This window comes from Marmota monax, unplaced genomic scaffold (assembly GCF_021218885.2).
Source record: "Marmota monax isolate L192 unplaced genomic scaffold, Marmota_monax_Labrador192_F-V1.1 WCK01_AAM20220418_F8-fsc00025, whole genome shotgun sequence".
In the NCBI taxonomy this organism is placed as follows: domain Eukaryota; kingdom Metazoa; phylum Chordata; class Mammalia; order Rodentia; family Sciuridae; genus Marmota; species Marmota monax.
Window position 1 is genome coordinate 9,201,460 of NW_026691950.1, and position 26,182 is coordinate 9,227,641.

Sequence of the window (26,182 nt, forward strand, 5' to 3'; positions counted from 1 at the left end):
TTTTATTCTATTTTATAATAGGCAGAATGTTTAGGTAAATCTCCTTTGAATCCTAATTAATATTTTAATTCTTTCTCCATCTGAAAGAATGGTTTCATTTTTTAAAAAATTAAAATCATATTTTTGTAGAAAAACTAAGGCGCAGTCTTCCAAACCTGTCCCGTACATCTAATACACAAGTTGACTCAGTGAAAAGCAGCAGAAGTGACTCAAATTTTCAAGTGCCAAATGGAGGAATACCTCGCATGCAACCTCAGGCTTCAGCCAGTAAGTATCTTTCTTATGTTTTCGGGTATAAATTGATTAATGGAAAATAAAAATTATAGATATTTGTGCTGAATGACTATTAAACTGTTACTATAAGATAATCATACTATATTAAAATTTAGAATTTGTCCCTGAAATATCTAATTCCTATTAATACTTATAATTATATGAAACTTTAGTCTCTACCAAATTTTAAAATAAATGAAGTATATTTTTAAGACAATAGATTTTTTTTAAAAAAAAAGGAACTAGATTTAGCTTTCACTTAAAGAAATTAGAAATAGTAGCCAATATACTATCCAAATGTACATTGCACATGTCCAGGATTCAGGTCATTTTTTTAATAAGTACTTAAATTTTCTCTAAAAATCTCTACTTTTTACATATCTTGGGCCAGAGATATAGCTCAGTGGTAGAATGATTGCCTAGTATGCACAAGGCCCCAGGTTCAATCACCAACACTGCAAAAAATAAAATATCTAAAAGTTTATTATATTTTAGAGCACATCAAAATAAAAATAAACAATTCATTTTTCATACTTGTAGTATAGTAAACCAATATCAAAGTTGAATATGTAGACACATTATTTTTCCTTTTTCCCCAGAAGCTGATAATTAAGGAAAATATATAGGGAATCTGAATATCCTAATTACTAATGTATTCTTTTTAATTTTTTTTATTGTGCTGAGGATCGAACCCAGTGCCTCACATGTGCTAGTCAGGCGCTCTGCCACTGAGCTACACCTCTAGCCCCACTAATTTATTCTTTTGTGGAAAATATGTATGCTGTTTCATAAACATGTTATTTCAATATTATAATAATATACAGACAGAAGAATTTAGACTGATATCATCCTTTTTTTCCTGTATGCATGTACTTGTTTATATTTTTAGCTATAGTAAACTTATTTGTAATTAAAAATGTCAACAAACATTTATGTTAGTGTAGAATTACACTATTGTCAAAATGATTTGGAAAATAAAAAATCCAGAATATCAGCAAGCCTAAAACTTAATATTAAATTTCTTTTATAAAGATTTTAGAAGAATTTTGTTTAAAGTTAGTGTATTGTGAAGCAAAAACCTAATTATCTGTTTTCTCTTGAAATTTTACATATATCTTTCCATAAAAATGTCTTACATATAAAATTTTTATATTTTGATATGTAATTATGTGCATATATAGCAAGTTTTATGCATTTTATTAAATGAATTGGTATTTTATATTTTTTTTATGTAAGCTTAAGTTATTTAATGTATGTTGCATTTGTTTTAAGTATTTATTTTTCCAGCTATAAGTGGTAGAGCTTTGGTTCTTACTTGCTGGTCTGCATGAAGCTAACTTTGCAAGGTTGCTTATTTCCACCTATGGGACCACTTCTTTTGCCTTGTTACTATGCCAATCACTATTTTTATATGCTTATTTGCTGTGGCTGCATTATTGTGGATGCTGGCATTCAGATGTAGTATTATGAGAATTCTAATGTGTTTTCCAACTTTTATAGTTATTACCAATTTTCAACTTTCATATTTGGAAAATATGAATGACTTAAAAAGTTTAAGAAAACCAGAGCATTGCACATGTCCTGGATTCAGGTCATTTTCTCAGTTTCTTCAATTAAAGGAAAGAATGTTTGGCAGAGGCATTTTTTTTTTTTTCCAAAAGACTAATTTACCTTGCTTTCTAAAACTACCAGAGACAGGTTTAGCAGAAAGTTTGGTTTTCAGAAAAATATAGGAATTATTGTTTCAACAATAAGGAGAAGGGGAGTGAAAGCCTTAAGACAATCTACTGACTTTTTTAAATATCCAAAATTTGGCTAGTATTTTGAAAAGTTTAAAGTACTTTGACATGTATTATTTCATATGAATCTCACAAATATCCATTCCTTATTTTTATAGAAAGGGATCAGAGATCCATATAAATTATTTGAATCATGCAAGGTCATATTAACTAGAAAAGTGGCAAAACTAAGGCCAAATTACTCCTTCACATTACTTCCTTGAGACTCCTGGTTTCCTTCCCCTCATTGTTTGGATTACATCATGCTGACCTAATTGCAAATGAGTAGGCATCTTGGAATACATTCTTGGATGACTGTATTAGAAATGATTTGAGATTGAACTGTAAATAAATTTTGAATTATCACAGAGAGTAAAGTGTAAGAATATTTTTACATAAGATTCAGAGTATACCCCCAGAGAATAAACATAGAATCAACATTCTGTTCTCAACCTCTCAGTAAAGAGTAAGAGCTAAAGGCAGTTTTCAGCTTATGTATAGCCGGACTTATCTGAGGCCCAGGGGGGAGAATTCTTTCTAGATTTTATTTATTAACAAAACACTAAAAGGTTGCACTTGAATCTTATATAATTATGAAACATAAATTGAAATAAATCATTTTACAAGTAAACTAACAGGCTAGTCTAAGAATGAGTAATATTCCTAGAACTTCAATGTAAGAATAAATAGTACAGTGATATTGGATCAGTTATCAAATCACAAAATTTTTTAAATGTAGTGTTTTGGGCTTTACCCCTGGGCATTTTGATTGAATATATTTGAGGTGGAGACCAAGAATCTCTCGTTTCAGAAGTGTCTCAGTTGAAGCCAGGCACAGTGGCACATGCCTGAAATGCCAGCTGCTTGGGAGACTGGGACAGGAGAATTGCAAGTTTGAAGCCAGCCTGGGTAATTTAGTGATACTCTTTCAAAATTTTTTAAAAAGGGGAATGTATTTCAGTAGTTAAGTGCCCCTAGGTTCCATCCCCATTACCAAAAAAAAAAAAAAAAAAAAAAGGCTCAGCTGATTTCAGGGCAGATCCAAGTTTGAGAATCACTTATTTGGACTTAATTGTGGAGGACCTTGAATGCTCAGATTTTCTCCAGTAGTCAGTCACTTATGTGTGCCTTAATCATTTAATAGAAGTTGCTGGGTATAAATTATGTTCCTAGCACTGAAAATATAAATGTGTTTGACAGCCAATGCTTTCCAATAGCAGGAAATGATAAGCAGGAACTTCTTTGAGAACAGAGGAGAGGTATTAAAAGTGTGAAGAGTTTTCAAAAAAGACATTTAAAAAATAGCCAACTTAGCTTATATGAGTTGCCAAAGAAAGTTGCCAAGTGCGGTCAAGAAAAGCGATAGAGTGGCAACCTGATTCTAGTGTTTTGTTGTATGACTGAAGCATAAGGTCTGAATGGATGAGGGAGGAGACATGTAGATAGGAAATAGACTGAGAGTTTTTAAATATCATGTAAAGAGTTCACCCTGTAAGCATGAGGAGTCATGATGGACTTTTAATCAAGGTTTCTCTTGGAAACTTTATTTTGATATTATATGGAGAAGGAATAAAGTGAAGAGACTAGAAATCACTTGGAAGGGTATTGCATAATCTGGACCAAAAATGAAGAGTTGAACAAAGGCGGTGTGTGAAGGGAGTGTTTTAGTCAATTTTTTGCTACTGTGACCAACAGACCTGACAAGAACAATTTTAGAAGAGGAAGTTTATTTGGGTCTCAGTTTTAGAGGTGTCAGTCCATAAAAGGCCCACTCCATTGCTCTGTGAGGTGAGGAAGAAGAGTGTGGTAGAGGAAAGTGGCTGGGAACAAGCTACTGGGAAACAGGGAGCTTTCCTTAACACAGACAAAATATATACAACCAAAGGTGTGCCCCCAGGGACACACCTCTTCTAGTCACACCCTACCCGCCTATAGTTACTACCACACAATTAATCCCTATCAGCTGGTTAGGGTAGCTGATTAAGACTCTCATAACCCAATCATTTCACCTCTCAACTTTATTGCATTGTCTCACACTTGAGTTTTTGGGAGACACCTCAACAAGGAGTGATAAAATCTAGGTGTTGTTATTTCTGTTTTAATAAATCTAAGATATGCGACTTGGTAGCCCTGAGAAGGCTGAAGTGGAGAGTCAGCATCAAAGGATGACTAAATGAGAATTTGTAAGTAATAAAAGGTTTTAAACAAAATGTCATGGGTGAGAGAACCCAAGGGTATTTCACTTTAAAATTCATTCATAGTGGCTTATGCTTACTAGTATTAGTACCTGGAGAAGAGTCTTTTTTAACATTCCCCTAAATGATAAAGCTGTGTTCAATAATAATCATGAAATAAAATTAATTAGAGGAGCAATAGCCAGGAAAAAATGCCAACAGTGGAAATATTTTTATTGAACTTTGTGTTTTGTAATTGTCAGTAAAAAATAATAAAATCAATACTATAGTACAGAAAGAAGATGATGGGATTTAAGATTACATTACTCTTTTTCTAAATAAGGAAATATATTTTTACATATTACTTTGTTACAGTAATAAAATTACAGCTTTATCTCTTCAAACAATGTCAATGATTCTTCAGAACTAATCTTTGACTATTGCATCTCAACAAACAGCAGTATACGGAAAATCTTCAGTGTAAAGTTAAGCTGGATAGAGAGTCACAAAATCACATTTTACAATAAATTCCAGAAAGTGCCATACTGTCTAAGCTTTGTGTGTATGTGTGTGGGGTGTGTGTGTGTGTGTGTGTGGTGCTGGGGGCAGGGAGTAGATCTAGTCTAATGATTTTTTTTAAAGTCTTCACAGTTTAAAAAATTTTAAACACAAGTTCAAAGACACATGTAATGACAAAATTGAGGTAACTCATTGATTTTATAGTCTTTCTATCATCATTGTTTGTTTCTAGTGTACTTATATAGTAATATAGTGTATCACAGGGTAAGAGGCACACACTGTTGAAGTAAGCTTGAAAGATTTCAGATTACTATGAAATAATAATAATTTAAAAGTAGCATAATGTTATTAAAATGCAATAGTTTCTATAGCTATTATGTATAATTTAGACCAATAAACCATTTTTTTCTCCAGGGAAGAGTGTTTTTTCTCACTGACTTTGATTATTATTGCTGGAGCATGATAATAGAAAACAGAAACAGGTTGTGGCTCAGTGGTAGAGTGCTCCCCTCGCATGTGTGCGGCCTTGGGTTCAATCCTCAGCACCACATAAAAATAAACATATAAAATGAAGGTGTTTAAAAAAAAAAAAAACAGAAACAGCTGGTTTTATTTTGTTTCTGAATTCTGATGATACACTTGCTTATTTCCTGCAGGTGCTGGGCACTTTCATCTTATTTCCTTGATGTACATAAATTGAGTGAAAAAGACTAGATGTAGGGAGACCCCAAAGGACACTGTTCTAATCCAAAAATAGGGCGATGAAAGTATTTAGGAGACCATGAGGATATAAAGGAAGGTATTGATCTAAGAAACTATAGGAGGTATATAAATAAAATTTAAGTAACAAATTTTTGAGCTAGAATGACTTAAAATAATGGTACATGTTTCCCAGAAATGGAGGTTTTCAGAAGAGTTGATTTGTGGAAGATGACATTAACCTAAATAACGGTAGCATCAAAGAATAAATTGTTAGCCAGGGGTGGTGATATGTACATGTTATCCTAGCTACTTGAGAGACAGAGGCAGGAGAAGAGCAAGTTCAAGGACCCTCAGACTGGTAATGTAGCTCAGAGGTGGAGCATCCTTGGGCTCAATTCCCATTTCCCACCAAAAAAGGCGGGGGGGGGGGGGAGTAGGGAGGATAATTGTTTTAATGTAGCATCCTTGCTTCTCACAGGGGTTTTGCTAGTTTAGATTTGTATTTTTTTTTTTTTTAATGAGGAAACAAGGAAAACCTTAAGTCATAAATATTTTCAAACAGTTAACATTTAATTATATTTCACTTAAACTAGAACACTTCATTATGTAAAAAATGATGTACCAAGCACAGTGGCCCACACCTGTAATCTCAGCAACTCTGGAGGCTGAGGCAGGAAGATCACAAGTTGAAGGCCAGCATGTACAAAGATCCTTTCTCAAAAAAAAAAAAAAAAAAAAAGGAGGACTAGGATGTAGCTAGTGGTAGAGGTCCCCTGGATTCAGTCCCCAGAACTTTAAAAAAAATTAATTTTTGTCTTTAGAAGACTGATCAAATTAAGAATGATAAATCAGATAAAAACTTAGTTTTGTTATTTGATTAACATGCATGTGTGTAGTATCTTATGAACATGGTTCATTTTATGCTGTGTCAGGCAGATTTACTATTTACTGCCTGATCCTGTATGTATGTAATCTGATTCTTTAAATTCCTGGTGGACAATTTTCCTTTGTATGTAGATGCCATTGTGATGTCACCATGAAATGGAAGAGGTTAAAAAAACAAAAAAAAGTCCATTGAAGTCACTGTAGTTGTTAATTCAAATAGGATCTTTCCAAAGGGTTTACTACAAATGGCATTTGATATTAAGCCCTCATTAAAAATTTTTAATGGCTGAAAAACATTGTAGATTGTCAGAATATGTTCAGTTGGTTTCCTTGCCCTTCTGAGCCTCCTTTCTGTTCTTTAAACATACTGTGTTCCAATCTCAGTATTCTTTACAATTGCTTTTTCCTCAATCTGGAATGCTTTTTCTAGATATCTACATGGCTTACTCCTTTTCTTCCTTCAGATCTTTGTGTGAATGTCATCTTAGGGAAATCTCTCAATCATTCTATTTATAGTTGCAACTTAAATCTCTTACTTCTTGTCCCCCTTTCCTGCTTAATTTTCCTCCTTAGCACCTGCCACCATCTGGAAGGCCTTATATTTTACAACATTGTTTATTGTCTGTCTCTCCTTTTCTAGAATATTCCATCAAAGTAAAAACTATGTCTATCTGGTTGGCTACTGAAACCATTGTACCCAAAACAGTACCTGAATGAAAGCAGATAACTCTCTTATTTGCATGAATACAGGGATAGACGAATGAATGGTTGGAGTGATGAAAATATGACTGATTGAAAACATATAAATAAATAGAATATCCAGTGATGATAACAGCCTAAATTTTTGTGGGATAGATATAAGGTAACCGATTAAAAGTTTGATATTTTTTTTAAATGAGAAATTTTTGCTAGTCTGCCTGTCAATATTTGAGTTAGCATCAAACATTATTTAGCTATAGTAATGTTTGGAGTGCTATAAAATTGGAAATCAAGTACATTTCTTTAAAAAAGTGTATTAGCTTTGAAAAAAAAAAAACATGAGTTATTTAGCTTGATAAAGCTAAGCAATAGAGGAAAGACAAATCCTTCCTTGTATTCTCCCTGATGATGTGTCAAGTATCCTTTATCACCCCAGTGATTATTTGTGCCCTAACTAAACTTGTAGAGGTTGGGTCTGTTTTTTGTCTTGGTTTACACATAAATTCTAAAAGTATATAAAGTCTGTCCAATCAATAGAAGGACATTTCAGAGCCACTTAAATAGGGGACTGCACTGATTGGTATAGGACTCTGATAATTGGATATTGGAATAAGTGGAGCCACTTTTAACTCTAGATGGCCCTGGAAATGTAGGATGTGTGAATGTTTGTGTGTTCAATATCAAAAGTTTACTATATCTGGATCTTATCTGCCAATTTAGAGAGTTTCAGTGTAGCTAATAAAAGTTTGAAACAAGTTTAGTATTCCTCACTGATCTCTTTAAATGTCATGTGCTCCAACTCATTTAGACCTCTCAAAACATACACACACACACACACACACACACACACACACACACACCCCACCTATACATATGTGCATAGCCCAGATACGGTTCTGCCCAAAATCTGGGGTACAGATTACTTGGATTTTACAATAAGATGATGTTAAACATATTAAAGCCACCAGATTGTGACTTCCTGAGAACTTGCTGGTTCTGAGTTTTCTTCTCCTTTTTGAGTATGGAGATCGTTGTTTCATTTTAGGGCAGTTCATCTAACAGTAACTGCTTTGCCAAAATGCGCTTTTTTGCATTGAACAAGTATTGCATTTATTTTATTCTATACTGTGTGCTTGTGTTCATCACTTATATCTTTGTATTCTTTGCATCCTGTGGCATGTTTGCTGGTGGTTTGTTTTCTCTTTGTTATTTTGACAGATGATATATTTGAGATTTTTTTTCATCCACGAGAAACTAGTTCTCAAAGTTTGCACCATGCACTAAGATTTCCATCCCTTTTCTTTTCCAATTTAATTCACTAAGCATCACCTTAAAATTCCTCTGCTTTGTAGGATTCTAACATTTCACCTTATGGTTTCTGTTCCTTGATAAATTTTAAAGTTTGCATTAAAATATTCAAGTTTACAGAAGCTATAGTCTTTATCTTATACTTTCAGGCAAATATTACAGTTCCTTATTTTTCAACAGCTTCGCAAAGGCTGAAAAATTTGCCTCGTACTTCCCTCAAAGCCAAACAGTTGCTTCAAACTTCATCTACAAAAAGAGGTAACTACAGCCTCTTACTAAGTTTAAATTGCAACAATGATGTAGTTAAATCACTGAGTCAGTGATGTCCATAAGGCACATTTTGTTCTTTTTTCCCCTTAATAATAAAATAATGTGGGTTGCTTATCTGTCATGTGGATAAACCCAGAAGAAACGCATTTTCTACAGAGGTATGTATTGGATTGCTTTTCTGAAAGGAATAAATGATTTAAAAAAAAAGGGATAATTTTTCTTACCAACCTAAAACCAAATGTCATTGTTTTAATGTGAGTGAACTAATAAAAAGTGCTTTAAAGTGTCAGATATGAGACATTTCTGTATGGTAATGTTTTTTCCTCAGACTTACCTGTTTACTTACCTGTGGGATGAAATGGGATATTTACTTTAGAAGCTGATTGAAGTTAAAACACAAATTGTTGTGGTCAGTTGATATGTTTGGAATGTAGATAGAATAGTGGCTTTTATAACAACTAAATATTGAAGAAATATGTGAAAGTAGTACATCAAAGCTATGGAATTAGTTCCAAGAGATTGGAGTATGGAAAGATGGAAGAAATTAGAATTGGGAGAAAAGTATATTATTAGGTAGATCAGCAGAAATAAGAATGAACAGAGGGGCTGGAGTTATGACTCAGCGGTAGAGCGCTCACCTAGCACGAGTGAGGCCCTGGGTTCCATCCTCAGCACCACATAAAAATAAATAAATAAAATAAAGATATTGTGTCCAACTACAACTTAAAAAAAAAAAAAGAATGAATAGAAACCTCAGAGAAAATGAAACAAAAATAAACAATGAGAAAAATATTTCCTCTATCCAAGACGTGTGGGTTTCCTGATAGTCTTAGAACACAATAAATAGCAGAGATAAATAAGGGGTATAAACACTAAAGAAAATTATGGGAGAAGTTTGAGATTTGATTTGTTGAAAAAAGTTAGTTAATATGGTTTAAAAAGTATTATAATAGATATCTCAGCATATTCATTACTTTTTGAGTGTTATAGCAATGACTTAGTGGATTGAATATAATTTTGAAAATTAGTTTTTGAGAATAGAATCTGAAGGGAATAGAAACGTAGGATGTGTGAATGTTTGTGTATTCAGTATCAAAAGTTTACTATATCTGGATGCAGTGGTACACACCTATAATCCCAACAACTCAAGATACTATATCAGGAGGATCACAAGTTGGAAGCCAGCCTCAGAACTTAGACCTTGTCTCAAAAATAAATAAATAAATAAATAGATATAGATAGATATTAAAAAGCACTGGAGGTGTGGTTCAAGCACATCTTGATAAAACGCCCCTGGGTTTAAAACCCAATACCAAAAAATAAAATAAAAAGTTTACCATAGTTCTCCAAAATGGTTATTTTTTGGTATATGGACAGAAATAATAGACCATATAGATTATGTTCTTTTGATAGAGGAGATGCTTTCTTAGGAATCTTTAATAAGAAAGGGTACCTTAGTGTTATTTACAAGTTTACAAGAAAATAAATGATTATAGTATACCTTTTGGCTCTGTAATGAATAATATTTACATAGTATAATAATATGTTTATGGGCTGGGGATGTGGCTCAAGTGGTAGCATGTTCGCCTGGCATGCGTGTGGCCCAGGTTTGATCCTCAGCACCACATACAAACAAAGATGTTGTCTCCGCCGAAAACTAATAATAATATAAACTCTGAAATCAGATTTAACCAACAGTTATGTTCATAGCTATGTTTGTAGAAAGAGGGGATAGGAAGCGGAAGTGAAGGACAGCAGGAAAGTTAGATCTCATTTAATCTATGAGAAAGCCAATAGATAAAGTTTAAAACTGATGACTCAAGCCAGTAATATATACCTATCATATAGAAAACTTAGAGGTAGATATTAAAAGGAAAAAAAAACTTAAAAAAGAGTTTAGGATTCAGCAATCCCACTACTGGGTATATTTTCAAAGGAAGTGAAATCAGTGTATCAGAGAGTCATCTCCTCTGTCATGTATATTGCAGCACTATTCACAACAGCCAGGCTTTGGAATCAACCTAAATGTCCAACAACAGATGAGTGCATTTTTAAAATATGGCATCTGGAATACTCTTCAGCCATTAAAAAAGGATTAAGTCCTATCATTTGGGACAACATGAATGAACCTGTAGGACGTGGAACATAATAAACCAGGCATAGACAAATAATGTATGATCTCATGTGGATTCTCAAAAAGTTCATCTCATAGAGATGGAACAGACTAATAGTGATTATGTAAGACTGAAAAGTGGAGACAGAAAGGAAAAACAGTGAGATTTGTTAGTGAATACAAAGTTGCAAGTGGATAGGAAGAAGAAATTCTGGTGGTCTGTTGCCCAGTAGAGTGACTGGTTAACAATGATGTATTATATATTTGAAGATAGCTAGAGGCAAAGTTTTTTCAACTGCTCTCACCACAAAGAAATGATAAATGTATGAGATGAAGGGTATGATCATTACCCTATGTATACAGGAATCAAAACATCACATTTTACCCCATAAATATGTATAAATTTTTTTTTAAAAAACAGGGTATTTGTAGAAGTATTTGAGAACCTTCTTTTCTGAAACTTGTTAGATATTTTTTAGTACTTCTTTAGCTATGAGTAGGAGCAGTCTGGGTATGCAGCTCAGGGGTAGAGTGTTTGCTATCATGTGGGACACTGAGTTCCATCCCCAGCACTCCCCCAACCCCCAACCCCCACCAAAATGAACTGGAAAGTAACTGTTATATCTAAAACAGGCAAGAGAGTAGGGGACTTTAAACATTTTTTTTTTTTTTTTAGTTGTAGATGGACACAATACCTTTTTATTTGTTTGTTTGCTTATTTTAGTTGTGGATGAGCCTTTACTTATTTTTATGTGGTACTGATAATTGAACCCAGTGCCTCACACATGCTAGGCAAGTGCTCTACCACTGAGCCACAACCCCAGCCCCTTATTTATTTATTTTTATGTGGTACTGAGGATCAAACCCAGTGCCTCATACATGCTAGGCAAGTCAGTGTTCTAACACTGAGCTACAACCCCAGCCTGAGTAGGTGACGTTATATAAATTTTATCTGTTATATTTGTAAGCTGCTTCATAGTATTTTTTTATAATCAGATAGGTTCATATAACTTCAAATTTTTAAAGATTTTTTTTTACTATGCCTATTAGGTTCAGAAGACCATAATTCTGGCCACATCTTAAAGTTTTTCTTAGAGGGGTTATGTTATTTTTATGACTCTGAGTTATCAAACTGCCTACCCTCCATGATCATCAGATGACAAGACAACCCAGACTCTAGCTATGAACTAGAATTTCAGTTTCCTTGTTGACTTAGTAAAGGAAGAGAAAATTGTGTTTTCTTATATATTTTTTTATATTTTTAGTTGTAGATGGACACAATTAACCTTTATTTTTATTTCCTTTTATGTGTTGCTGAAGATTGAACCCAGTGCCTCACACGTGCTAGGCAAGTGCTCTACCACTGAGCTACAATCCCGGCCCTATATGTATTTTCTTTTGTTTAATCTCTTATTAAGTAGTTCAGGCTTGCATATTCTCTGGGTTTTGTTGTGGTTTGGAGATTATCATTACATAGCCCACCTCTATAAGCTCTGAGTCAGCTGAGAAATAGACAAGAGATATAAGGTAGAATTTTAAATATTTGCTTAATTACTAGTAAAACTTGATTGGAGAATACCTCTGAGATCCAAGGCCAAAATCTTTTCTATCCTCTCCACTAAGAGTAGCCACTCCTCTGAATATTTATGACAATCATTTCTTTTCTGTCTGGTTTTATCATCCAAGTAATAAGTGTAGTTTTGCCTTTTTAGCATATGCTTTTCTTAAACTTCTCTTAGTATATAGTTTCCCTCCATTCCTTTTCTTCCATTTGTTTGTGTGCTTGCTTACCATGACATTAGTTCTGCAGAGGTTCTTAGAGACTGGATTTTACTCCTTACTTTTCTGTGGCATCATTTAATAGTTTCCTTTTCGGAAATTGGTAATTGGATCTAGGCAATTAATTAGATTTAGTTTTGTGTTTTTAGCAAACACATAAAGTAAAATTTCCTTGTTTTATGATGTCAGTAGTCATTGATGCTTAGTGCCTAAACCCTATTAACGCAATAGATATTACAGAACCAACTTTGTTTTACTAAATTCTTTCCTTTATTTTTCTATTTTCAATTTCATTGATTTCTGTTTCTTATTATTTCCTTTTTACTTTGGGTTTATTTTACTCTTCTTTAGATTCTTGAAGTAGGAGCTTAGATTATTGACTTAAAACTTTTCTTTTTCCTAATTATATCCCACAAGTTTTCATATGTTGTATTTTAATTTTTTATTTCGTTCTATGTAGTATATTGAAAAGTATATTATCTAATTTACAAGTAGTTTAAGATTTTCCTGTTACCTCTTTGTTGTAGTGTGTAATTTGATTATGTTATAATCAAACAATATACTTCTTATATCTTCAGTTCTTTTTAAATTGTTGATATTTGCTTTATGGCTCAGCATATGGTCTTGATATTAGGATGGGGACCACTCCAGGAGGAGTAGTAGAAGGAATAAATGGAGCTAGAATAAAAGAGAAGTATTGAGTAGTTTCAGATGAGATCTTGGTCCTGAAGTAAGAGCAGAGCAGAAGAGTTGAACTTCTCTACAGGGAAGTGCCTGTAGGCACTTGAAAAGATTGTGTATGCAGTGTGCTGTTGTTAGTGGAGTACTGGTTAGATCCTGTGTGCATTAGCTGCTATGGTTGATGGTATTCCTGAGTCCTTATGTATCCTTGCTAATTTCCTGCCTGGTTCTATCAGTTGTTGAGATGATGATGAAGAGGTGGTTTTGCCCACTCCTCATTCAGTTCTATCAATTTTTTTCTTCACGAATTTACAGCTCTGTTGCTTAGTACATACACATTTAGGATTGTATGTCTTCTTGATAGTTTGAACTTTATATCATTACGGGTCATCCCTTTTCATCTTTTCAGTTTTTATGATTATCCAAATCTATTTAATATAGCTTTTCCTTATATATTTTCAGAAGAGAATGTTCTGTACTTTTAGTCTCCCTATGTTGTTATACATGAAGTTTCTTATGAATAGTGTGAAGTTATAGTTTTTAATCCACTCTGCAAATCTGAGATTTTTAATTGGTATATGACACCATTTGCATTTTATGCAATTATTGATGCTACCATTTATATCTGCCATTTTATTTTTTGTTTTCTGTTTTTAATTTCGCTGCTTTCTTTTTCTCGCCTTCCTAGGGGTTACTCAACCACTCTTTAGAATCCCATTTTTACATGAATGGAATTCTCTAGGATGTACTGTTTTGTGTCTGGCACTTATTTTACTCAGCCTAATTTTTGAGAGTCACCCTTGTGCACATCAGTAGTTTATTCCTTTTTATTGTTGAGTGGTATATATTGTATGGATATAACATGATTTGTTTGTACATTCACCTGATGAATATTTGAGCTTTGTTCAGTTTGGGGCCGTTATTAATAAAGTTGTATACAAATATTTGTATGGATATGTGCTTTCATTGGGTGGACATATGTTTTCATTTTCTTTGGCATAAAATCACTCAATCCTTTTGTAAGCATATTTTATAAGAAACTGTCAAGATTATTTTTCCAAAGTGGCTATAATATTTTACATTCTTATCAGCAATGTTTGAGAATTCCTTTTTCTCTAAGTGCTCAAAAATACTTGTCACATAAGTCTTTTCTATCTTAGAAATTCTGAATAGATATGCAGTGGTGTATTAGTCCATTTCCTATTATTATAACAATACCTGAGACTGGGTAATTTATAGTAAATGTAAATTTATTCTCTCACAGTTCTAAAGGCTGAGAAGTCTGAGATCAGGGTGCTGATGTCTTCATGTGAACCTTCTTACTGCATCCTCACATGGTAGATGGCAGACAGGAGCTCTCTGTGCTTACATGGCAGAATAGCAGAAGAGAAGAGAACCCACTCCCATATAAGCCACTCCCATATCTGCTCATGAGGGCAGAGCCCTTGTGACCTACCACCACCCCAAAGGTGTTATTTTAGGGATTAAATTTCCAATACATGAATTTTGGAGAATGCATTCAAACTATTGTAGATAACTTACCCTGGTTTTAATATGCATTTTCTTAATGACTAATGGTGTTCAGTGTCTTTTTATTCTCGGTCATATATTTTCCTTTATGAAGTAGCAGTTGAACTCTTGCCAATTTTTTAAATCAATTTTTCTTGTTCTATGCCTTCTGAATACAATATACATCAGAGAGAGACACTTTTTTGGGGGGAGGCTTATTTATTTTAATAATTTTTGTATTTTAATTTGTTATATATGACAACAGAATGCATTATAATTCATATTACACATATAGACCACAATTTTTCATATCTATAGTTGTACACAAAGTAGAATCACATCCTTCATTTCTTCATACATGTACTTAGGGTAATGATGACCATCACATTCCACCGTTTTTCCTACCCCTGTGCTCCCTCCCTTCTCCTCCCTCTCCTTTTCCCCTTTGCCCTATCTAGAGTTCATTTAATCCTCCCATCCCCCCCCCAGCATATTATGAATCACCATCCTTAAATCAGAAATCATTCAGCATTTGTTTTTGAGGGGGATTGGCTAATTTCACTTAGCATTATATTCTCCTACTCCATCCATTTACCTGCAAATGCCATAATTTTATTCTCTTTTAATGCTGAATAATATTCTGTTGTGTATATATACACACCACATTTTCTTTATCCATTCATCTACTGAAGAGACATGTTTTGCAAACATTTCCTTCAACTCTGATTTGTCTTTTCATTTTCTTGGTGGTTACTTCTCTTGTTGGTTTTGATGATGTCCAGTATATAACTGTTCTTTTACGGTTAGTACCCTGCCTGATAATTCTTTGCCTAACACAACAAGGTCATAAAGCTCTTATCCTATGTTTCAACTAATTTATTTATAGTTTTATACTTTACATTTATGTCTGTAATGCACTGAGTTAATTTTTGTATATGCTGTGAAATAAGGTTGAGGTTCACTTTTTCTTGTATGCCTATCCACTTGTTCTGCACCATTTATTGAGAAGACTATCTGTTCCAAATATTCTCACCCATTTATTCAAAATTTATTGACCATATACATGCAGGTGATTTATGACTTATTTTGTTCCAGTGATTTGTAGGTCTACCCATAGGACAATAGCAAACACTCTGAATTACTGTAGCTTTATAATAAGTTTATAAGTCTGGTAGTATATATCCTTAAGCTTCATGCTTTTTCAAAGTTATTCTGCCTATACTTGGTTCTTTGCATTTCCACATAATGTTAGAATTAGTTTGTCAGTGTTTACCATTAAAAATAATTGAAAACCCTATTGCAGTTTGAATTGGGATTTCACTGAATATATATATAAATTTGGGGATAATTGATATTCCAACAATGTTGTTTCTTATGATTCCTGAACTATACACAGCTCTCCTTTTTAAAATTGTCTTTAATTTCTCTTAACAGTGTTTTATAGTTTTAAATATATAGATCTAGAACATACTTTGTTAAATGTATGCCTAAGCTATATTCCATGCTAGATTGTAAGTAGTATTGTTTTTAACTTTATGTCTTTTTTTTAGTGTCATACATATATACCATGTTTATTAAACTTTATATCTTGCTATCTTGCTAAAGTCGCCTATTATGTCTGATATTTCTTTGGATTTCTAATTATATAATCATTCCATTTCAACATATGTGCCTTTTGAAAGAGAGGGCGGCATGCAGTACTGGCTAAGTATTTCACTACAATGTTAAATAGAAGAAAGTAAGAATAGACATCTTTGCCTTCTTCCCCATGTAGGATGAAAGCATTCAACCTTAATCAGGGACAGCTTAATTCATAGTGTTAATGTCTATGTCATTTCTGACTTTACCATTATATATGATGATATATTTAGTTTTTTCATAGTTTTTCTTTATTTCATTTAAAAAGTTTCATATGCTCATATGGTTTTCTTTTAGTCTGTTAATGTCTAAAATTGCATTGGTTGATTTTTCAGCCATTATTACCAACCTTGTATTTAAACAACCTAGTATCTCTGGGATAAACCCTGCTTGGGCATGATGGCATCTTTTTGTGTGTTTTTGGATTTGATTTTGTAACATTTACTAAGGATTTCTGTATCTGTGTTCTTTTATTTATTTGGCTTTGATATCAGGGCATTGCTGACCTGATAACAATGACTTAGGACTGTGTGTCCTCTGTAATCTGAAAAAAAAATTTGTATAATATTCAGTGTCAAAATCTGCAGTAACATTTCTTTCTTTCCTTCCTGATACTAGTAATTTGTAACATTCCTCTCCCCTCATTGGTCTTTCTAAAATTTTACCAGTTTTGTTGACATTTTAAGGACCATTTGATCTACCATTTTTCTCCTTTTCTTTGTTTTTTTCTATAGCTTATTGATGTTTGCTTTTATTTTTATAATTTCCTTCTTTCTACTAAGTTTGGGCTAAATTTACTGTTACTCACTTTTTTTTTAGTTGTATCCAGACACAATACCTTTATTTCATTTATTTATTTTTATGTGGTGCTGAGGATCAAACTCAGTGCCTCACATGTACTAGGCAAGTGCTACACCACTGAGCCACAACCCCAGGCCCTGTTACTCACTTCTTAAAGTAGAAGTTTATCTAATTGATTTAGACTTCTTTTCTAATAAAAGTATATTAAAAGCTATAAATTGAACACTGCTTTTGGTCCATTCCCTAAGATTTTATGTTGTTTTCATTTTCATTCAGTTTGGAATATTTTGTAATTTCCCCGATGATTTCTTCATGAACCCATGCATCGTTTAAAACAGAGGTTTTTCAAATTTCCAAATATTTAGGACTTTTCTATACCAACAGGTATGGCCTAGTGAATGAGTGTTCTACTATTCTTGAAAATCATATATTATTTGACAGAGTATTCTATAAATGTCAGGGCAACTTGACTCACTAGTGTTCATGCCTATGTCCTTTCTGACTTTCAACCTATTTGATCAGTTACTAAGAAAGAGGTGTTGAATTACTCAACTCTAGTTTTGGACCTTTCCCCTCACTTTTCACTTATGTCCTTTGCTTCATGTGTGTTGTTATCTGTTTTGAGATACACACACACACACACACACATTGAGGGTTGATACATCATTTTTTCTGACTCCTTTAACATTATAAAGTCTGTTTCTAGTGGTAGTGTTTTTCTGATAAAAATTATTATAGACATTTTAGCTTTTTCATGATCAGTACTGATATGGTGCATCTTTTTCCATCCTTTTAACCTCCATCTTTGTATCTAAAATATGTCTCTTTTATATAGCATGTATTTGGCTCTTGATATAACTAATTTTTCTCCTGGTGTTGATGATTGTTTTTCTGCTTTTAGTAATTATTGAATTAATTATTTAGTAATTATTGAACAGTGGACATTGTAGAATTTTACATTATTCTGTAATAGATTTATCTTCTTTTAAATAGTGTTAGACTTTGTTGTGGCAAGTAATCACATTATTTGTAGATTAGTTTGACCTTTTCTAAAAGGAGAGATCAATGAATGTTTTCTTAAGGGCCATATAATACATATTTTAGACTTGTGTGCAGTATGGTCTTTGTAAAAACTGCTTAATTCTGCCAAAATAGTTGAAAGTAGACAATATATTTTTGAAATGGGTGTTGCTGTATTCTAATAAAACTTTATTTACAAGAACAGTTGACTTGCTCATCAGCAATAATTTGCTAAACTCTGCTTTAGAGGCATGTTTTTCTTAACTTTGTTAGAGTAGCCTTTACGTATAGTTTACCGCTTCCCCCTCCCCCGCCCCTTAAGGCCTGACCCTTTTGGAATATCTCCTGGCTGCATTTGGAATATCTCATAGATATTTGGCAAGGACTTGTTACTGTAACAGGTTGAAACCCAAATATGGAGTAGTTCTGTATGAGCTTTGGCAACTGTTCAGTTTACAGTGCTCCAGACTTCTTGCCCAGTCTGACAGAGCTTCACTCTGTACTTCTCCAGCTTAGTATTCAGTTCAGCCAAAGATTCAAACAGACTTCTGAGCTGAGGAGGTCTTCTGTTCAGCCCCCTCCTCTAAGGTACTCGGCCCCTCAAATTCTGGTTTTTATCTTCTCCACTCTGCAAGATAGCTTTGATCTGTATAGGTGTTATTGCTTGGACCTAGAAATGCCCCTTGAAAAGCTAAGGTTTTGAAAGCATGGTCCCCAATGCAGGAATGTTCAGAGATTAAATAATTGGATTATGAAAGCTGTAACCTCATTAGTGGATTAATCTATTAATAATTTGAATGGACTACTGAGTGGTAACTATAGGCAGGTGGAGTATGCCTGGAGGAAGTAGTTTACTGGGGGCATGCCCTAGGAGATTGTTTTGTCCCTGGCTCCTTACCCACCACTACCCCGCCTCCTTCTCTGTTACCATAAGCTGAGCAGCCATCCTCCACTGGCTCTCTGCCATGATGTTCTGTCTTGCTTCAGGCCCAGAGCAATGAATTGGCCAACCATGGAATGAACCTCTGAATTGGTGAACCCCAAACAAACTTTTCTTCCTCTGAGTTGTTCTTAGATATTTTGGTCACAGTGACCAAAAAAAAAAAAAAAAAAAAAAAACTGACTTAACAGTAGGATACTCCTCTCTGATCTATAGCCATAAAATGTCTCAGGGGAGGGAGGGAAATAGTCAGGTAGACCATGGGACTCTATGTCTTATTTGTTTTCCTTCTTACAGAGATCATGTTCTTATATTCCCTGTTGTCCAGCATTTTAATGTCTTTAATATATTTTGTCCAGTTTTGTAGGTGTTTTTATCAGGTAAGTTCCTTCCCCATTTCTCTATCTCGGTAAAAGATCCTAGTTTTTAAATACATACATATTTAAATTCCATTTCAGACTTATTTCTGTGAAAGTGGTATCTGAGCTGCCATATATTTTTTCAAAAGCTGCTTAAGATTCTGAGGCACAGACAAGTTTGAAAGTCATGGTTATACGGGTTTTGGAGCCAAACAGATATAATTTGAGTACATCATGCAGTGGGGTCTAGTATATATTCAACACAATGGTGCTGACACTTGGAACTTTAGTCACACAGAGAACAGGCAAGATCAGCTAGGAGGGAAGAGGGCTATGAACAAAAACTATTGAAAGGGAAATAGGAGATGGATTTTTCCTATTTTGAAGTTTTGAAGCCAAGGTTCATTCTCTCTCCCAAAGACCAGATGAAATTAGTGTCCAGACTCATTGTCTCCTGCCATTGTTGTGATAGACCTTATTGCCACTTTTGGCATATAGATGGATTGGTAGAAGTGAGGAAGATGAAAATGTGTAGAATAATACATTTCTATGGCCCAGGTTTAACCTCCATTCATGTGCTACTCAAACTAATGGAGGTAAAGTGAAAGTAGTTATCTTTCTACTTCTGATCCCTTTTCCCTCTACCACCCTCTCTCCTTCATTCTCTCTGATTCCCTACTCCAGAGTTCTTCCTTGGATAAAGCATGTTATATTGTGTGTAGCCACCTTTGGGCATGTGAGGAAACTAAAACTGGTGCCCTGTCAGAGGCAAGTTATCTAAACATGAAGTAAGCAGAGAAAGATGAATGTGTACCCCAGAAAACCTGAACGTACATTGCAGAGCAACCAATTGAAACAATAAAATTTATTTTAAAGACTTGTTTTGGTTTAGAAATCAATGTACATTGTACATTTTATTCTTTTGTGTATTGGTATTTGTTTTGATATAAACGTTTTACTTAGTAGAATTGACATTCCAGAAAAATATACCATTTTTATTCTGTAACTTCACAGACGGACCTCTTTATAAGCCCCTAGATTCATAAATTCCTTGCTTTGTGAGGTACAGCACTAGGAGATTTTTTGTTTGTTTAATTCTTAGTTCCTAAATTTTTAGTTATATTTTGATAGAAGACTTTGGAGATACAACCACCAGATATATTGGGGTTTTTTTGTTTGGGTGATGGAGATTGAACCCAAGGCCTTGTGCATGTGAGGCTAGTACTCTACCAACTGAGCTATATCCCCAGCCTGATATATTTGTTTACATGAATGTTTCTTTGAGGAGAGAAATGAGTTTCAAATTCTAGACAATACTCTGATAGTCAGCCTTACCCCACACCTCTAAAATGTTCTCATGTGGCCCTAGTTAGTTGCTACAGTGAAACAGAATCCTATAGAGCCATTTCTCTTCTGATATTGTGGGTTCTAAGCTGGCCTAGTTAAAACTTTTTTGGGGGGAGAGAAGGGGAATACTGGGAGTTGAACTCAGGTTGAACTTGACCATTAAGCCACATCCCCAACCCTATTTTGTAGTTTATTTAGAGACGGGGTCTCACTGAGTTTCTTAGCACCTCACTTTTGCTGAGGCTGGCTTTGAACTCGCAATCCTCCAGCCTCAGCCTCCTGAGCTGCTGGGATTACAGGCATATGCTACCGCACCCAGCTTGGTTAAAACATTTTTTTAAGGAAATTTGTAACCTTCCAAGTGAGGACTTGGTTATTTGGAACCAGTTATCTTTTTTCCTTTTATTAGCCCAGAAATATTCTTTATTCCTTGCACATATGTTAGAGTGAAGTTTCGTAAATACGGACATACTAGTCCCCAATCATCAACTATAATATAAAGCAGTGGTTTCACTTATACTTGGTTTCCACTCAAATCATTGGTTTCTCTTTACCATTCCACAGTACCTTCTCCAGGCAAATTCCGCTCCCCTGCAGCACCATCTCCTTTGGCTCTTCGGCAACCAGTGAAAGCATTTAGTAACCATGGTTCTCCTGGTAGCCAAGAAACAACACAGTTCACACAAACCACCTCCTCACCTGGGCCTCCTATGGTTCAAAATACAGTTCCAGCAAATCCTCCCAGCAATATCAACAGCACTACGTTAACCAGACCTGCAGGGACAACGGCAATGAGAAGTGGATTGCCCAGACCCAGTGCCCCTTCTGCTGGGGGTATACCAGTGCCTCGCAGCAAACTTGCACAGCCCGTTCGCAGGTAAGTGACTTGTTTCAGCATTCCTGAGCACATGAAAGGAGGTAGGCTGGAGTTAGCCTTACTTAAATTTGATAGTGAACTTAGAGAACCATAGTAGGTTCCCACTAGCATCTTCGTATATGAAATAAAACGTTACTTCATTGCTCTGATGAAATCCTCATTTGGAACACGATATCAGTTTGGTACACATTAAATTTATTCAGATTCCTAATATGTTCAAAAAGACTTCTAGAAAAAAATTACAACTCAATTTGGTTGTGATATTTGTTCATTTTGAATATAACTATATTTAATAAAGATAATAAAAATGTGATAGACTCTAGAGTGATATTTAAGATAAAACTTGCAGCTACCAAGTCTTAGTACAACTTATAAGCCTAGTACAATTTTCAAACACTGGCACAATTCAGAATTTTCTGTGGATTTTTTTTTTTTTTTAATAAATGTAAAGGCCTAAATTTACCCCCACAGAGGCTGACTTAGTTGATCTGACATGAGGCCCAAAATCTGTGTATGTGGTTTTTTTTTGTTTCTTTGTTTTGTGTGTTCGTTTAATCGTCAGGTGATTCTCATCCCAACCAGGATGGGACCCATGATTCTAATTTTTACCATTCAAGAATAGGATTATCACCATCAATAAATTTACGTATCAATTACAATTAAACTTCAAATATTTATTTGCTTATGAAAAGGCTTTTATTCTCTAAGTATTTAAACTGTATTACCTGTACTTTAATTCTAATGTAAACAGTTTACATTTCCAAATTCAGTAGTAGTGTGCAGTGGCTTTTTATGCTCTCTGCACTGTGCTAATAACTTACACTTTGTTTAATCTTCACAGTAATGAATAGGTACTCTTATTATTTCTATTTTTTAGACGAAGATATTGAAATCTAATGAGATAAAATATTTTACCTGCAGCCACACAAATTATGGGGCCTTTAGTTCGAAGTATGTCTGACTTTAAAGTCCTTTTAGCCACTATCCCATACTGCATCTCTAGGGATCGCAACACAGAGCCTCTAATATTACAATCATCATTCTACCTCTCAAAACAAAAGGTTCATTATCCATGTAGTGGAAAAGGTGAAACAATCTTTCCCTTATCTTAAGTGAGTAGCTATGTTAACAAAGAGGCTACAGAAGTCACTGTGAAACTTGAAAGTTATGAAAAGGCAGAATGAAGAAAGGTTGTACAAATAGCTATGTAGAGCTTTCTGAAAGGGATGCCACCTCAAAAATAATATATGTGAGAGATAGTGTGGTAGTGTTTTGTAAAGACATGCAAATCATTATAAAATTGCTTTATTTCAGATCCTTGCCAGCTCCTAAAACCTATGGTAGCATGAAAGATGACAGTTGGAAAGATGGCTGTTATTGACCAGCAAAGACAAGAATGCAGAGATCCACGGTTTCATGGATACCCCTTCACCAAGCTAATAAACAACTTTTATATGCAGACTGTTCCGATAAGACTCTTGGGATTTATAAAATCCCAGCCCTCTCTGTCTTATTAGCACAAACCGACAGAGATGATCAAGCAGCACTTTAATGACATTTAACATCTGATGTGTTTGGTAATCATACAATCACTCTACATGGAATCACTTTTAGTTTTGTTTAATAGAACCTTGGTTGATTTTTAAATATTTGTCAAAGGCCAATATCTGGGCAAATACCTAATGGATGCCAAAGAGAAATGCCCATTTGTAAATGAGAGAGTACCTTTGTGCATAAGAAAATGGTGAATTTAGGCTACCTAAAACTTCGCATTCAACCTAATTTACTGTATAAATGGTATCAATAAATATTTGTGTTAATGAGAACTAATATTCTGACTAATTATCTAAAGTGATTGAATTCTCCATAAAACGAGGTTAAGATTTGGGGTTGGGAGGAGAATGGGAGGAAGAAATCCAGACTAGAGATTAAAATATGGTACATACACTTAAAAGAATCTATGGATTATTTTTTTCAGATTTATTGGAAAAATTTTTTAATCTTAAATTTTGGACATAGCTCACATCAGCACCACCAGATAGTGTTACAGTGTGCATCCATCATGTTGCATTGACACATCAGACTTATCTGTGTTTGTTTTGATTGCCAAAAGGGCTCAATATCAGTTGTACAATCTTTCTAAACTTTATACTTCCTGGCTCAGGAAGATGGCCTTTGCTACTGAAGCCAACTTCTTCACATGCTGTTATCTGTCACAGAATTAAGATATCTCATTTATATCGGCAGGTTTTCCATGATGGGAAAGAACAAGTGTGTGTCTTTATTCTTGATACAGCACCTCAGTGCTTACAACCTGGAACAAAACCATACAGTGAGAGAGGGGGAAAAAAATCTATGCACTTAACCTACAAAGTCTCTGGTGGTGACGGTTGAATTATTGCTATTAAATGGCATAACTGTCTATTATGTGGTAGGAAATATAGCCTGCTAAATCCTACTTAGGTTGATTCACTTTATACTGGGTAACTGTATAAAATCTTTTGAAAATACTGTCCCTTTTGACTTAAATTCTGCCTTACATCAATTTTTGCATTTTTGGTAACAAACCTACTGTACCTGACTCTAATCTGTTAAATAAATACTTGCTTTCTAATGGCTCTTATATACCATCCTTGAAATCACCTGTTTTTGTTTTATCAGATTATTACCAAACTAAAACTTCTTCTGTAGCAGACTTCTCATTTTTGACATCAGGTCTGTTTTTAAGTACTTAAACAGCTCTAAAATATTGGCAGTTGGGTCACCTAAAAGATTTTAGAGATTTAATCATAAGTTTATTTCCTATTAAAGACATTCTATAAGTTGGCAAAGGAAATTGAGAGAGAAATGGAAGACAATATTCAGAACAGCATTGAGGTTGATAGGTTAAAAGAGTAATAAAACCAAGACTCCCATATTGCTGTGACTGACACCTAATAGCTTGACCATTAGGAAGGCATTGGGTTAGCACAAGCAGCTGCAGATTTAAACTGCCAGTATGGCGTATATTGCAAGGAAGAAATTGTATCCTTGAATTGAAGGTGATGGGGTGGGTCTGGGAAGAATGATGCCAGAATTCTACATGCTAATGAACTGGAAAATGTTGCTTTTTCAGAGGAAAATAAAGCATCTGCTTTGGTGAGGGGGGTTATCTCATGTAAATCTAAGTAAATAAAGAATTAGCCACTGTCTCATTTAAAAATACCATCCATAAAAAAAACAAAACAGGTCTCCATTTTCAGTGCAACATTTCAAAAAATATATGCTGCAATCTAATAATTAAAAGGAACTTTAACCCTGTTATGAAACATCCATTACCTTTTTAGTTAGATAATCAGTTTCAAAAGGAATATTCAGGTTATTTAACTTTGTTTTTAAATGGCTGCATCAGAAAAAAAAAAAAAAGTCTATTTTTTTTTAATTAAACAGTTTCATCACTTGTTAAAAACATATTTTGGATCTGAGTTTGGTAAAGTATTATTTTACCTGCTATTGTACTACCACAGATTTTTGGCTTTTAGTTTCCTAAAGAGAAAAAAAAAATGCCTTTTTACTAGAGAGCCTTTGTGTATTGCCAGTTTTTCTGTTTGGGAAAATCTAAGGATTTACTGTGGTTAGTCTTACAGAAGAAATGTGGATTTGATAAACTAGTGCCTATGATTTTAACTTATGTTTGATATATAGTAGTAAGGGTTTATGAATGTTGATTATTTTGTGCCAACATCCCAGAATTGTCATTTATATGTAAGCAGAAAGCTATGAACTCTGCTTCCAAAGTTATTTAATTTTCTCAGTGTTTGAATGTTATTTTTTGTAAGTGTGTTAATAAAAGTGTAAAGAATTGGAAAAAAATATAAATATTCTTAACTCGAGCATTTGCTGGATCATTTTTCTATAAAACTTGTTTGTATAATATAAAACGCTCTCTGAAGAGTTGACTTTTTTCAGTTTTCATACCCTGGAAATCACATTTTGTAAAACTGGGGACCATTCATAATTGTCAGATACTTTTTAAAATTATTTCAAAACATCACTTTTATAGAAAAAAAAAGTTTTTTTGAAAGAAAATGAGATACATATGTGGCCCCAGATGTTTGTATAACTCTAGGATGATCTAGACTATGTATGTTTAAATTAACTTTCTATTGACTGTACAGGTGTCCATTTTTGACATTACGCATGGTCCTTTTAGATCACATGAAGTTTGATTTGCAAACATTTCTATAGCTGAACTTGTATGTGTGGTTGCTCCTTAATAAACAGCCTGACCATAATGTTTATTATTAAATTTATATTTGTTTTTCACGTGTTTTATTAATTTCTGGATATGGTAAGATTTCTTCTTCCCCCAAATTCCTGCAACTGATTTTAATTTCTCAGTTGTTTTTTTTTTTTAAATACACAACCCCAATTTTATTGCCCTTTCAGTTTTAGCCTTCTTGATGTTGAATTATATCATATTCTCTCTATCCTAGGTTATTTCGTATGTGGATTATTTGGAGTAAATTTG

At 34.0% G+C, this 26,182-nt stretch overlaps 1 protein-coding gene across 2 annotated transcripts in view; it reads left to right on the top strand.

The window, feature by feature from the left end:
* The window catches only part of Slain2 (SLAIN motif family member 2), a 57,547-nt gene extending 31,583 nt beyond the window's left edge, over positions 1 to 25,964 (top strand). The window contains exons 6-9 of one of the 2 annotated variants that reach the window (XM_046458524.2): positions 130 to 267; positions 8,519 to 8,596; positions 21,360 to 21,672; positions 22,987 to 25,964. In XM_046458524.2, coding sequence (XP_046314480.1) covers positions 130 to 267; positions 8,519 to 8,596; positions 21,360 to 21,672; positions 22,987 to 23,053 — 596 coding nt within the window. In that variant the 3' untranslated portion in view covers positions 23,054 to 25,964. The remainder of the gene's footprint in view (positions 1 to 129; positions 268 to 8,518; positions 8,597 to 21,359; positions 21,673 to 22,986) is intronic. The other variant, XM_046458593.2, reaches the window with a different exon arrangement.
* Positions 25,965 to 26,182: the final 218 nt, after the last annotated feature.